Source organism: Carassius gibelio, chromosome B20 (assembly GCF_023724105.1).
Source record: "Carassius gibelio isolate Cgi1373 ecotype wild population from Czech Republic chromosome B20, carGib1.2-hapl.c, whole genome shotgun sequence".
Taxonomy (NCBI): Eukaryota; Metazoa; Chordata; class Actinopteri; order Cypriniformes; family Cyprinidae; genus Carassius; species Carassius gibelio.
The window spans coordinates 26,578,516-26,592,199 of NC_068415.1; the positions used below are offsets into that span (position 1 = coordinate 26,578,516).

The window sequence follows — 13,684 nt, forward strand, 5'->3', positions numbered from 1 at the left end:
CAAAATGTTTAATTTTAACGCCTTTAAAAATAATTTCAGAAACACCATTTGGAAGAAATTAGAACAATGCTGAGAGACTATACCACTCGATTACGTAAGTGTAATTCAGATAGCACGTAATACCCACCGAACATTACATAATGTACAGCCAGCAAACGTCTGTTTCACCTCTAACCTGCGAAAGCTCCTCATGGATGTGAGACAGCAGACAGCAGATCTGACCTTCACATGCAGATTAAACACATCTGAGCGCGGTGCATGGCGTGTCCTCACATTCTGCACCGATGCAATGGATCGTCTTTAAGAGTCCTCCAGTGCTGTTTAAATAAGTTTTAAAGGGATTTGCATGGCTGAAGGTTGATGTGGGCATCATGCACACTGATGTCTGCTTTCTGCTTTGCACATGTTTTTTCTCCATTGGAGCACTGCAGCTACGCGGACAGACATGCAGCCAAACCAGGTGAGTGCATCACCTCACACATACATTCAACCATTCTTCATGACAAACATGAAAAAAATATAATTAAATACCTGAGGAAGAAGGTGTAGATGCTCGCTAAAGGATAGATGGGATATCAGTTTGCCATTTAGAGTGAGTGATGAGTTTTGCACAAATTAGTTGTTTTATTAAAGGATTACTTCACCTAAAATGAAACATTTGCCTGTTTTACTCAGCCTTGCGGCATCCTAGGTGTATATAACTCTCTTCTTTCAGATGAATCCAGTCAGAGTTCTATTCAAAATTGTTCTGGCTATTCTGAGCATTATTATTATAGTGGGTGGATGTTTCTCTTTAACAGTCCAAAGCATGTTAAATAAAGTGTGCATCCATAATAAAAAGTGCCTCACATGGCTCCTGGGGTGAATAAAGTGCAAAATATAGCCTACTTCATATTAATATGTCTGCACAACTTCGTTTTAGCTGAATTCATGCAGACACTACTTTTCAATAAAAATATCAATACAACTTTCAAAAATAGACAAATTAAACATGACATAATGAACAATTTCTAGCTCTTGAAGTAGTGTGTCACTGATTATGTGAAATCTTTGGTACAGATGGTCAGATTTTCTTGCTTCTGCTAAAACACAAGATGCTGTTTGGAGCATTCTCAAAATATGAATATCAGTATAGCATCATTAAAGCAAAAGAGGGAAATAACACACTCAAAGACATTTTATTCTCACTCAGGTTGTTTCAATGATTATTTTTGATGTTGTATCTATGCAGAATATAATTGTTCCCTTTACGGATCTTCACTTAAGAGTATTAATATAAAAACAATATGCAAAGTGCCTAACTGATTTGCTGACTTGTTGTATGTTCTGATATCTAATAATGTCGAATCCTAAATCCTAACAGATCCAAACGAGAAACCACCAGAACAGAGAGAGAATCACGCAAACCTGGCAGGTAGCACAAATATACAGTTCTTTTAATTTGCTCCCCTTTTAAAAAAATATATTATCTATATAACCATATTGCTAAGATTTGGGAGAGGTCTCAGTTTCAAGCTCCCAGTCCTGTTGAGATGGTTGAGTGAACATTAATGTAATATTTGAAAAGGTCTGTGTTTCAAATATATGAATTAACCAATCAATCAGTTCTGTTTGCGTTGGAACTCTTTTGACATGTGTGTGACCTCTCTGTGTTTAACAGCACTTTACTAATGAGAAGTCCAGATGTCACGAAAGCCCCTGTTATGAAATCAGAACAGCTCCTCAAGTTAGATGGCCATGACTTCACCATGAGGCCTGGCTTTGGAGGTGAGATGAGAAGAATGCCTTAAGTCCCATAAACATAAGATAGAAAGCACTTTTGAAGAGTTTCCAGGCTCCCTATAGAGCTAGAAATGATGGGCTATGCAGAAAAGTCTTCTAAAACAATATATGGATTCTAGTTTTATTATTTTAATCATATCATATATAAATAATAAGGTTTATCGTTGGTTATGCTAAAGAACATATAAATGAATACATACATGTAATCATTTAATTTTATTGTAGCACTTATGTTAAATCAAAATAAATCAACATTTACTTTATTTTGTTGCTGTTGTTGTTGAAGATTTCTACTTGCTCTTAGCATTACTTTATTGGCTTGATTTGTGGTGCATATGGATTAATATTCAGTCTATTATTTAATGCATTAATGAGCGATATGAAACACTCTCAGATCTTAATAAACACCACAAGACTCAGATTTGTGTAGGATTTGAACTGAGATCACAGGCAATCAGCGTTACATAAGCTCAGGCCAGATTATGACACTGATTTACTGTGGCTCTGTGCCACGAGCATTCACTCATCTGCCCATATCTTCACTAAAGTTCACACTACTGTAAATACTACTGTCAGATCAAACCCAGATTAAAGGATATGAAAATATTGTTCTAAGGTGAAGAAAGGACATTTCAAGTTTTCACGCATTTCTTTTGCTTTTCTCAAGTTTTCCATGTCCACACACACACTGGTATTTTTATAAACAGAGTTTTTCCTTCTTCCATTTTAAATAAAATCTCCATCCACACTAAAATGCAAATGCATGCTATGAAGCACTGTCAAGAGCATGCCAAGCCAACAGGTGGCGATATAAACTCAACCGTAAAGCCGTGTTGGCCAATCAGAAGCCTGAAAAAGTTTCTAGTAGGCGGAGATAACAGAGCATGCTCCGACGTCACAAGCCAAAATCACCATACACTATACATGTCACATAACATTTAGGGCCTGGACAGCCATATTGTAACATTACTCATTCTTTCTTTGTGTGAACATTTGGGTGGTGTGATGCAAATCTTGCAACACAGTGATGTAGACATGTGGGGGTGTGTTTGAATGAAGCGCTTAGGAAGCACTTTTATAAAGAATATCTCTTTTGGGTTTGAGACTTTATTCTTTGCAACTTTACGAATCTTATCTATGCATGAAAAGCTTGTTAACACTCCAAAGAGAAAGGAAAACTGGAAATTGCATCATATGAACCCTTTATGTTTAAATCAGATTTTTACATCTAGTGCATTGAAGACTATTTAAAGCTCATCGTTCTTTATTTCAGGGCCTGCGATTCCTGTGGGTGTCGATGTTCAGCTTGAGAGTCTGGACACCATCTCTGAAGTAGATATGGTAGGAGACTGACTGTGTGTTTTTAAATATGGCTTACAGATTTCAGAGTGCATCATGAATCTTTTCCACTCTGAGATCGTGCCACAGGATTTGGATTTGGGCAAAAGCTCAAATTCAGCAACCAGTAACCTTTCCAAGCATCCTAGATGTGTTGACAAACAGCCTGTTTTTTTTCCTTATAAAGATAGAAATGAGGCTACTGTTTAAATGGTTTATGTTAAGATGAATGGCTGATTGGATCGTCTGCTTCAGGACTTCACCATGACCCTGTACCTGAGACATTACTGGAAGGACGAGAGACTGTCCTTTCCCAGCAACACCAACCAGAGCATGACCTTTGATAGCCGGCTGGTGAAGAAAATCTGGGTACCTGACATATTTTTTGTCCATTCGAAACGCTCCTTCATCCATGACACCACCATGGAGAACGTCATGCTCCGAGTGCATCCCGATGGCAAAGTGCTCTACAGCTTGAGGTAAGAGTCACAGATTACACACACCCACATACATTCTGAGGATCGTACATTTGACATGTTATTCAGGCTTTGAACAGTGGAAACGCTCAGTTTAAGCTCGAGAAACAGATTGCCAGCACATCAGAAAGGTTTAGACATCCAGCTTTGCTGTAGATGTATGACATAGAGACCCAGGGACTTAGATTTGCTCAATAAACAAAAATATCTTGTTTTTCCATTTTCCTTTAATATAAACCAACAAGGATTTTTTGACATTTAGTATCTCCATGTTTGCCATTACGTTTTTGGTTGACCAAGATCTGTCTTCTCCAGGAGGCGCTGATCTTGGCTTTTGCTATAGATGAGTGATTAATATGTGGGAATCTGTGGGATTAATGCAAGCTAAATGTATATTCAGACACAAAGCTGGTTCATTGGTGAGTTTTAGTCTCAGAAACCCTCCCATGTCCAGTCTGCTGGACAAAATGACTTTATTCTTCTATGTACATCTCGACTTACAATCAATTGGATTCTCCTAAAAAAAAAAGAAAGCTTTAGAAAAATATAATGAATTACAAGGCCGTATAGAACAGTGAGATTTAGTATACTGAGGTTTTAATTTTTAATTTATATATATATATATATATATATATATATATATATATATATATATATATATATATATATATATATATAGTCAATCGTGAACTAAAGTGGGCCGGTCTAAGGCATGTAACTCCAGGGCTGAACATAAGTCCCACTCCAGCCCTGGCCACCATGTTCATCATGACTTAAGTGCATTAGTAAAACAATTCAGAGGTTGAAGAAGTACTTTCAGAGTTTATAAAACCGTCAGAGCGTTTGGCATCCAATGCCATTTCTTTCGTTTTTCCGCCAGCTCAGCACACAGCATGCAGCTGCTGCAGAAACCGTTGCACCATATCATAAGATGAGTTCCAGTGTGTGGGTTCATCATGTTTTTGAGCTTGTGGTCTGGAAGGGACGAGTCTTTCAGTTTCTTAGCCAGCTGAGGTGAAAGCACTGGTTATCTGGTGAATGCAGATATGGATTTCCAAAGCCTTGACAGCGCTGCAGACAGCCTGTTTACTCCTAATGCTTCGTTCACAGCAAAGAGGAGATTGTGCCCAAAACATGGATTTTTTCCCATTCCATTTTTCTCAATTTTTTTTCTTCAAAGGCTTCTTAGCTGTGTGTGTGAGTGTGTATGTTATCTCCACAACAGCCAAGACACCACGATTGCAGTTTCCATGATTTATTTGTGCGACAGAGTTCTCTTCATGTCCTCAGATCAGTTGTGCAGTTTCTCTCAGAGATGCTATTATGTAGTGTTTCATTATAGTTTTTTAATTTTGAATTAATTTATGAAGTTGTGACAATTCTGTTTTTGCTTTGTCAGTATTGTGTATGGAGTGTATATTGATGTAGAAAAAAATACATTTAAAGCAGTTTAACTTAAGGCAGCAACGTAACAAATGTGAAAAAACGAAGGAGTATGAATATTTTCACAACGCACTGTACATACCGACTACACTAAATCCCAGCCAAAACTAATGATGTTTACAAAAGCAAACCTGAATAAAATGACATTTTCTAAAGTAACCATTTCTACAAGTCATTGAGCTCTTTTATATTTAAGTCATGTTTGATGGGACTTGTAGTCGAGCACTTCACAATGTAATAGCAGTGCTGTACAAGGTGAGCTACCAAGCAAGTTTACAGTATATGAGTATATGTATAGTGTCATTTGTGTAAAAGGAAAGAAAGTTGTGCAGTGAATTGTATGTATAGGTACCCTTTTTTTTTTTTAGTTTTGCAAAAATGTAGGTAGAGGCATATTTTTCTAATGAGCCTATGCTGCTTGTTTGGTGTAAGTGTTAATGGCTGATTTAAAGGTTATTTAAAATATGGCATACTGAAAATTATAGCAAAAAAGCAGCGTCCCAAATAAGTTCAAAGCCTATTTGTTAACAAGATTCATCCCACTTAAAAAAAATACGATTATTACCCAGACAGCAAGCAGTTTTGGCCCAGATCTGGCCCACATCTGGCCCGCATGGATTTCACGTGTGCCAGATGTGTGCCGGATCTGGGCCAACACTATATTGCTGTCTGGGTATGAATGAAATGATGAAAAAACTTTTGATAATTTATATTTTATTTACTTATTAACTCCTCATGGGGTTACAGCCCCCTTAGTCCAATCATTTTCAGTTGAAACTGCTTAAATAAAGGAGACATCTATATTGTGGATTTGTGACTCATTATTTTATTACTCCAAACACTCTGAACAGGGTTACAGTCACAGCGATGTGTAATATGGATCTCAGCCACTTTCCCCTGGACACCCAGACATGCTCACTGGAGATCGAGAGCTGTGAGTCTAAACCACACACCTGATGCAAACATTTTCATGTGATGTCTTTTTGAGTAAAGCAGGGTAATCTGGGTTTCTTTCGTGTTTAGTGTTTGTGAGTTCATATGTATTTGTGTTATTTTGTTTGGAGATGCTTATACTGACGATGACCTCCAGCTGTACTGGAAGAGAGGAAACAAATCTCTGCAGACGGATGAGAAGATCTCTCTGTCTCAGTTCCTCATCCAGGAGTTTCACACCACCACAAAACTAGCCTTCTACAGCAGCACAGGTATGTGACAGTCTCATATAAACATAAATCCTGACTAATAAAGACTGATGAAGCAGCTATTTCGCATTTTTGATGCAATGTAAAAATGACAAAAACGGCATGGCCTCAACAGGTAAAGATAGTTCAGTAAAATTACAAGTAAAATGTAGGCCTATCTAGAAGGATACATACATATTTTCTTTCCCAAACACTTTAAATTAATCAAATTAACTGAGTGTGAGAACACAATGTCAAGCAGTGTGGATTTTAGAACAGTAATTACCTTATTTGTCCAAAACCTTTGATGTTTTTAATCTTCTGTGGACATTCATTTCTACATTAACTGTGAACGGATCACTTTCTGATGCATACCTCACTAGTCGAGGTGAACATGTATAACTCTTTCATAAATGTCATACTGTCAACAGCCTTACTTATTTAACCATATCTTAATGAGCAGCAGAAAATAATGTACCTGATCATATGTGTATTCGTGCAACATTGCACTTAGTCAGAAGAGGGAGCGCTCACTCTTAAAGGGGCCGCATCTCTATTTCACTCGTTACCTTGGTTTAATAACGGTTTAACCTTGGTTTAATTGGTTTAATAACGAGTTTATTATGAAAATAATTTTTAGTGATAGTTTAAAGATAATTAATCAGGAATTTGATTCAAATATAAAGATGTTTGAGTTTGACAAAAACGGAGTTTGAGCCTATTTTTTCTACTTTTCTTGTTGAGCTTTTCAATAAAATGAAGCTTTCCTTTTGCTCCTTGGATGTGGTGCCTCCACGTCTTTTTAGGGAAGTGTTATATGTGCTTGAACCTTTTGTTTTAACCATTATAAATAGCAGCCTATCTCAAGGTACTGTTCCGTCAGTTCTGAAACACGCAGTAGTGAATCCACTTTGCAAAAAGGCCAGTTCAGATCCTTATATTTTAGATAACTATCATCCAATTTCAAAATTACCATTTTTATCAAAAGTAATGAAAAAGGCTGTTTTCCATCAATTGACGGTATTTTTAATTGAGAATAATTAGTTAGACACATTTCAGTCTGGTTTCAGACAACATTACAGTACAGAGTCAGCTTTGCTTAAGGTGTTGAATGATCTTTTGCTGGTTGTTGATTCGGGTAACTGTGCAATTTTGTTCCTTTTGGACCTCAGCGCTGCATTTGATACCATTGATCATGCTATCTTGCTTGAGCGGTTGAGTAATTGCGTAGGAATTCAAGGTACCGCATTGAATTTGTTTAAATCGTATCTTTCTGATAGAACATTTTCTGTGGAGATTGGGAATTTTCCTTCCTCTTCTGTACCATAAATGTGGTGTACCTCAGGGGTCTATTTTGTGCCCGCTGTTGTTTTCACTGTATTTGCTCCCTTTAGGCTCGATTTTTCAAAAACACAATATTCCAAATCACTTTTAATGCGGATGATACACAGGTGTATCTCCCTTTGAAAAATTACATAACGTCTTTGTTGGCTCTTGAGGAGGTAATAGGCTGGCTGGCAGCTATTTTTTTTTTTACTCTAAAACCGAAATTGTAGTTTTTGGATCACCAGCTTCTAATATACAGATTAAAAAAAACAACTGGGTCCTTTAAGTGAGAATTCTCATGCTTACACCAAAAATCTAGGAGTGATTTTTGATAACGGCCTTAAATTTGACAAACAAATTAACTGGGTGGTGAGGAGAAGCTTTTATCATTTGAGATCTATTGCAAAATTAAAAGCATTTTTAACAGTAAAAGATTTGGAGACAGTTATTCACACCTTTATTTCATCCAGGCTGGTTTATTGAAACACGCTGTACCTTGGGGTGGCTAAGTCTTCCTTATCCCGCCTACAAATGGTACAAAAAGCTGCCACCAGGCTTCTTACTGGGACTCAAAAGAGGGAACATATTTCACCTATTCTTGCTGCACTTCACTGGCTGCCGGTTGAATACTGTGTCAAGTTCATGGTATTGTTGTATGTGTTTAAGGGGTTAAATGACCAAGCTCCACAATACATCACAGACCTTCTCAAATGGAAATGTTCTAGATCCTTAAGGTCTTCGAACAAGTTGATACTCACTGTGCCACAATCTAGACTGAAATTAAAAGGTGATCTTTGCTTTTCTGTTGCTGCTCCGCATCTGTGGAATGATTTGCCGGAACACCTAAGGTTGTCTTCCACAGTTGATAGTTTTAAATCTTCACTAAAGACTTATTTTTTCTCTTTGGCTTTTGGTTAAAGGGGGGGTGAAATGCTATTTCATGCATACTGAGTTTTTTACACTGTTAAAGAGTTGGATTCCCATGCTAAACATGGACAAAGTTTCAAAAATAAAGTTGTACGTTTGAAGGAGTATTTCTGTTCCAAAAATACTCCTTCCGGTTTGTCACAAGTTTCAGTAAGTTTTTTTCGAGTATGGCTCTGTGTGACGTTAGATGGAGCAGAATTTCCTTATATGGGTCCTGAGGCACTTCTGCCGGAAGAGCGCACGCTCCCGTATAGCAGAGCACTGAGAGCACAACAGACATTCACTGATCAGAGCGAGAGCGTCGCGAAATGTCACAAAAGAAGTGTGTTTTTGGTTGCCAGGGCAAGACAACCCTGCACAGATTACCAAAAGAGAAACAGCATTAAGGGACCAGTGGATGGAGTTTATTTTTACAGATCATCAACGGAGTTGTGCAAGTGTTTGTGTTTGTTCCCTGCATTTCGAAGATGCTTGTTTTACAAACAAGGCCCAGTTTGATGATGGATTTACACATCGTTTATTTCTTAAGGATAATGCAGTCCCAACGAAAAAGGGTCACGATCGTGTGTTGGAACCGCAGGCGGTGAGTAAAACTGCTTCAAATATCTCTGTGTTGTTAACTTAGCTGTCGGCGTGTAAGCACATCAAGTAAACAACATGCGATGTTGTCATCAAACTGCACTTTCCACATGTACATCTTAAAAAAAAAAAAAAAAAAAAAAAAAAAAAAAAGACGACAAAGTGGAACTTAGTCATTTTCCAAAACCGCTAAGCAAATATATATACAGTTTCAGTACATACCACATAGAGACGCTGTTGTTGCTGCTGCTCTTGTTAAATTTCAGCCTCTGGATCTGATTCTGGATCATAAATATACGCTGAATCTGACTGTTAGCCATGGTTTGTTTTGGTTGGTTTTGTCCTCACGTAATGTCACAGCTTCCAAACGCTACCAAAGCAAAAGCCTACTGGCGCTCATGATTCTTTAGCTCCGCCCACACGTCATGCCTCCAGACGCTCGTGTTTTTCCGGGAAAAATCGGTACAGACTATCTTTCTCTTATGAATATAATAAAACTAAAGACTTTTTGGAGTTATGAAGGATGCAGTACTACTCTATAGGTACTCAAGATTAACAGGAGATTGAGTGAAAACGAGCATTTCACCCCCCCTTTAAATGTAATTTTATGATGTGTTTTTATGATGGGTTACGATATGATTGTGTCTGCTGACGTATTAATATCTTATATTGTCTGAACTGATTGTACAGCACTTTGGTCAGCAGTGGCTGTTTGAAATGGGCTCTATAAATAAAAGTGCCTTGCCTTGCCCTACTGGCTAGGTTTTTTTTTCAATCTTCTCTGCAGGTTGGTACAATCGTCTTTACATCAACTTCACTCTGCGTCGTCATATCTTCTTCTTCCTGCTTCAGACCTACTTTCCTGCCACTCTGATGGTCATGCTGTCATGGGTGTCCTTCTGGATCGACCGGCGAGCTGTTCCCGCACGGGTTCCTCTAGGTAAGATGTTTCAAATGAACTCTCATTTCATCATTTCATTATGCTCCATGAAATGTCTACAGTAAACTGATCAACCTGATCTCTTTGTAGGCATCACGACGGTGCTCACCATGTCCACCATCATCACTGGAGTGAACGCCTCCATGCCCAAAGTCTCCTACATCAAAGCTGTGGACATTTACCTGTGGGTCAGCTTCGTCTTCGTCTTCCTGTCTGTGATCGAGTACGCCGCTGTCAATTACCTGTCCACTCTGCAGGAGCGCAAAGAGAGGACGCAGAGCAACAGGGTCAGCTCTAACAGTCTGGTTATCATTTATTGAGATTTCTTCTTCTGTGGTTAATACAGTATTTTAGCCAGGCATAAACATCATAGACATTAAGGGATCACAATGATGTGGGGTCTGTGGGCGGGGCTAAACATGCAGCGATGTGGAATTGGTGGGTGGGGACAAACAGGCAATGATGTGGGATGTGTGGGCGGGGCTAAACAGGCAGCAATGTGGAATCGGTGGGCGGGGCCAAACAGGCAGAGATGTGGGATGGATGGGTGGGCGGAGCAAAACAGGCAGCAATAGAGCATCACAGTCCCGCCCACAGCTGGTGCCGGAAGTAAAAATTCTATGCAATTTCTGCATTGACATTTGGGAAATAAGCCATAAAAACGTAACCATACATGGTAGACTTAAAACCAGCAACGGCTGTACTAAACGATAGTATATGCTTATATAAACGCCAAAAGTTCATGGGGCACTAGCCTTGTTTTGAGATAAATGCCTTTTATTTTCGATGTCTTGGATAAGTACTTCATTACCCAGAATCCTGAACAATCCCACAATCCCACAGTGATGCTACTGATTGGTGGAACCCCGCAAATGACCGTGAAGTTGTGTTGGGTCCCGTGCGAGTGCAGTTCTCCCTTTTTCACGGTGTGAACACTGAAGATCATTAATAAAAAAATAAAATAAAATAAAAACCTGTGTTGCATTTTTTGGGACAGTAGACTTATCAGTGCAAACGTGTTGTTGTCGTTGTTGTTAACCGCTTTCAAACACGCACACAATATATAAAATACACGATGATAAATATAAAAATCAATACACAATACCTATATAAAACACTATTTATTTTACACGATTAATACTGAAAGAACTGCTATTACTGCACATTCACTATAAAAAATAAAATTCACTGGAGGAAAAAGTTCGCGCGGGCAGTCGAATTCAGTGAGGCACGGTGGTTTATGGGATGAGTAGTTCCTTCGCTCAAAATGAAAATATGTACACAGTCTTGTACCTTTGACTTTTTTTGGATTTTCTCTTACTTTTTTCACTCGAAATTATATGTTATATGCTTATGAGTTCAGCCGTAGCTGGTTATTCTCAGACATGCTCTAAAACTCTTAGATACAGATTTTTCCGAAAGTCAATGGGAAAAATGAATGGGAAATTTATTTCCGACACCAGAGCTCTCTCGGGCTGTGGGCGGGACTGTGATGCTCTATGTGGGATGTGTGGGCGGAGCAAAACAGGCAGCGATATGGGATGTGTGGGCGGAGCAAAACAGGCAGCGATATGGGATGTGTGGGCGGAGCAAAACAGGCAGCAATATGGGATGTGTGGGCGGGGCAAAACAGGCAGCAATATGGGATGTGTGGGCGGAGCAAAACTGGCAATGATGTGGAATTGGTGGGCGGAGCAAAACAAGCAAGTATGTGGGATGTGTGGGCGGGGCTAAACAGGCAGCGATGTAGGATCGGTGTGCGGGGTTAAACAGGCAGCTATGTGGAATCTGTGGGGGGGCGGCCAAACAAGCAGCGATGTAGGATGTGTGGGTGGGCCTAAAGAGACAACAATGTTAAAGCAGGTGTTGGTCTTCTGCAGAGGCAGTGCTTATCCATCATAGAGTAGAACATTACAAAAGCTGACTGCCTTCAATATAATCTGTTTTTAGACTAACAAGAAAGTTTTGAGTACTGAAACCTACAGGGTGTTTTTATAGTACAATGGCCTCTTATACATCAAAAGTTGTTCATGACCCCTTTTAATTCAGATCATGTTATGTTGCAAGTAACGTGTGACTGTGTGATCCAGCAGTCGCCGTGTATGTGTGGAATGACCCATCCTGGTCAGATGATGATGAGCAACAGCTACAGCGACATGGACATGATGACCACAGGGAACTACGGCATGTCGGAGCTGAACAGAGACAAACAGGAGCAGTTTCTGGTTCATCTGGTCCTGGAGAATGAACAAGGAGCTCAAAGACCTGCTGTAAGATCAAGCAGCAGTGTATTTATAGACACCCATGCCATAGACAAATACTCAAGGGTCATCTTTCCTGGAGCCTACACACTCTTCAACATCATCTACTGGTCCATCTACTCACAATGACTGCTGCTCCTTTACATTATATGACATTTGTGTAAGTCTTGGAAATACAGATTACCTATGAAAATCTGTCTCTTTTTTATGATGTTTGCTTCTCAGCAATAAATGAATACATATGACTGTATGTCGGCAGTTGACATGATGCACTGGTTTGCTCTCCTAAAAGAAAAGGTTTATTTTTTTTAAGTATATTTTAATCTGTAGGCTGAAGAGCAAAGTACATAGAATTTTGTCAACAAATATCAAAGTGCTTATTCAGATTTGTTTAGCAGTTTCAAGTAAAATCTGTAAATTGGACTGATGTGATTGTCCACCGCATGAACTTTGAAATACATAAATGTATGATGAGCAACATAAATCATAATATTATTTAAATTCAACTTTAATGCTATTATTACAGTATCATTTATGGTGGATTCTTTCTTCCTTTCCTTTAAATTAACGGACATGCATTTTTCGATCCTGATAAACTGTGGATAAAAAGAAAGAAAATAAAACAGTGAGTGGCTATTTTAATCTCTTGGGAGCCTTGAAAATATATCATTTTAGGGAAGGTGGAAAAAGATATTTCCATTTGCCCCCTCATACAATGTATTAAATCAGTAATAATTTTTATATGGAATAAATTTTAAGTTTATTTATTCATTCATACAATTTCATACACTAACATTAGATCTTCAGCATGTTTAGGCAAAAAATACAGTAAGTTTTACCTATTTGTGTTTATTGGCATGTGTCATGATCTCATTGTGTAAAAAAAAAATAGCTGATTGTAATAAACTAGTAATAAACAAATTTTTTTTTATTACTCTGCATGTTATTTAAATGTTACTGAGTGAATATTATTTAATGAACTACATGGAATATTTGTAATTTAAGATCTCAGAACCACTGAAATGAACTAGTATGAATGATGTGCATTACAAATCAGTGATTTAATACAATATCGATTTTCTTGAATCCCGAGTAGTGTAAATTACAGTGTTTTTGGAAAATAAAGGTTTGCCTGACCACATTGCTCACATCAAACAGCGTATTCTTGTTTTAAAGCTTAAGCTTTTATTAGACAAATGTACAACATAACTCAAGTCTCCTCCCCTTTACTTAGAGAGCTTTGTGCAACACAGATGTTCAAAGCAACCGAATATCAATAAACAGAAAAAAAGAAAAGAAACAGAGAACCCAGGCTCAGTCGGGGACCAGATTTCTTCTGAACATGCTGTGATTTATGAATCTAGGATGCATCGCGAGTCAGATTTGTGGATGTTATTAATAAATGTTGCATTCATCTCCATTTGCTTGAAG

The 13,684-nt window shown here is 38.3% G+C and overlaps 1 protein-coding gene across 1 annotated transcript; it reads left to right on the plus strand.

The window, feature by feature from the left end:
- Window positions 1-223: 223 nt before the first annotated feature.
- On the plus strand, window positions 224-13,408 carry LOC127984377 (gamma-aminobutyric acid receptor subunit rho-1-like). The gene is made up of 10 exons (XM_052587024.1): window positions 224-460; window positions 1,364-1,414; window positions 1,661-1,767; window positions 3,056-3,123; window positions 3,376-3,599; window positions 5,891-5,973; window positions 6,104-6,244; window positions 9,840-9,992; window positions 10,083-10,279; window positions 12,083-13,408. The coding sequence occupies exons 1-10, from the start codon at window positions 372-374 to the stop codon at window positions 12,380-12,382; spliced, it is 1,413 nt and encodes a 470-aa protein (XP_052442984.1). The 5' UTR covers window positions 224-371; the 3' UTR covers window positions 12,383-13,408.
- The last annotated feature ends 276 nt before the right edge of the window (window positions 13,409-13,684 follow it).

Excerpts from the sequence above, each read along its gene's own strand:
- LOC127984377 (XM_052587024.1), top strand. The coding sequence starts at position 372 with ATGCACACTGATGTCTGCTTTCTGCTTTGCACATGTTTTTTCTCCATT. Across the intron at positions 9,993-10,082 it reads TCCCGCACGGGTTCCTCTAG|GCATCACGACGGTGCTCACC; the intron begins GTAAGATGTTTC and ends ATCTCTTTGTAG. Across the intron at positions 10,280-12,082 it reads AGAGGACGCAGAGCAACAGG|CAGTCGCCGTGTATGTGTGG; the intron begins GTCAGCTCTAAC and ends TGTGTGATCCAG.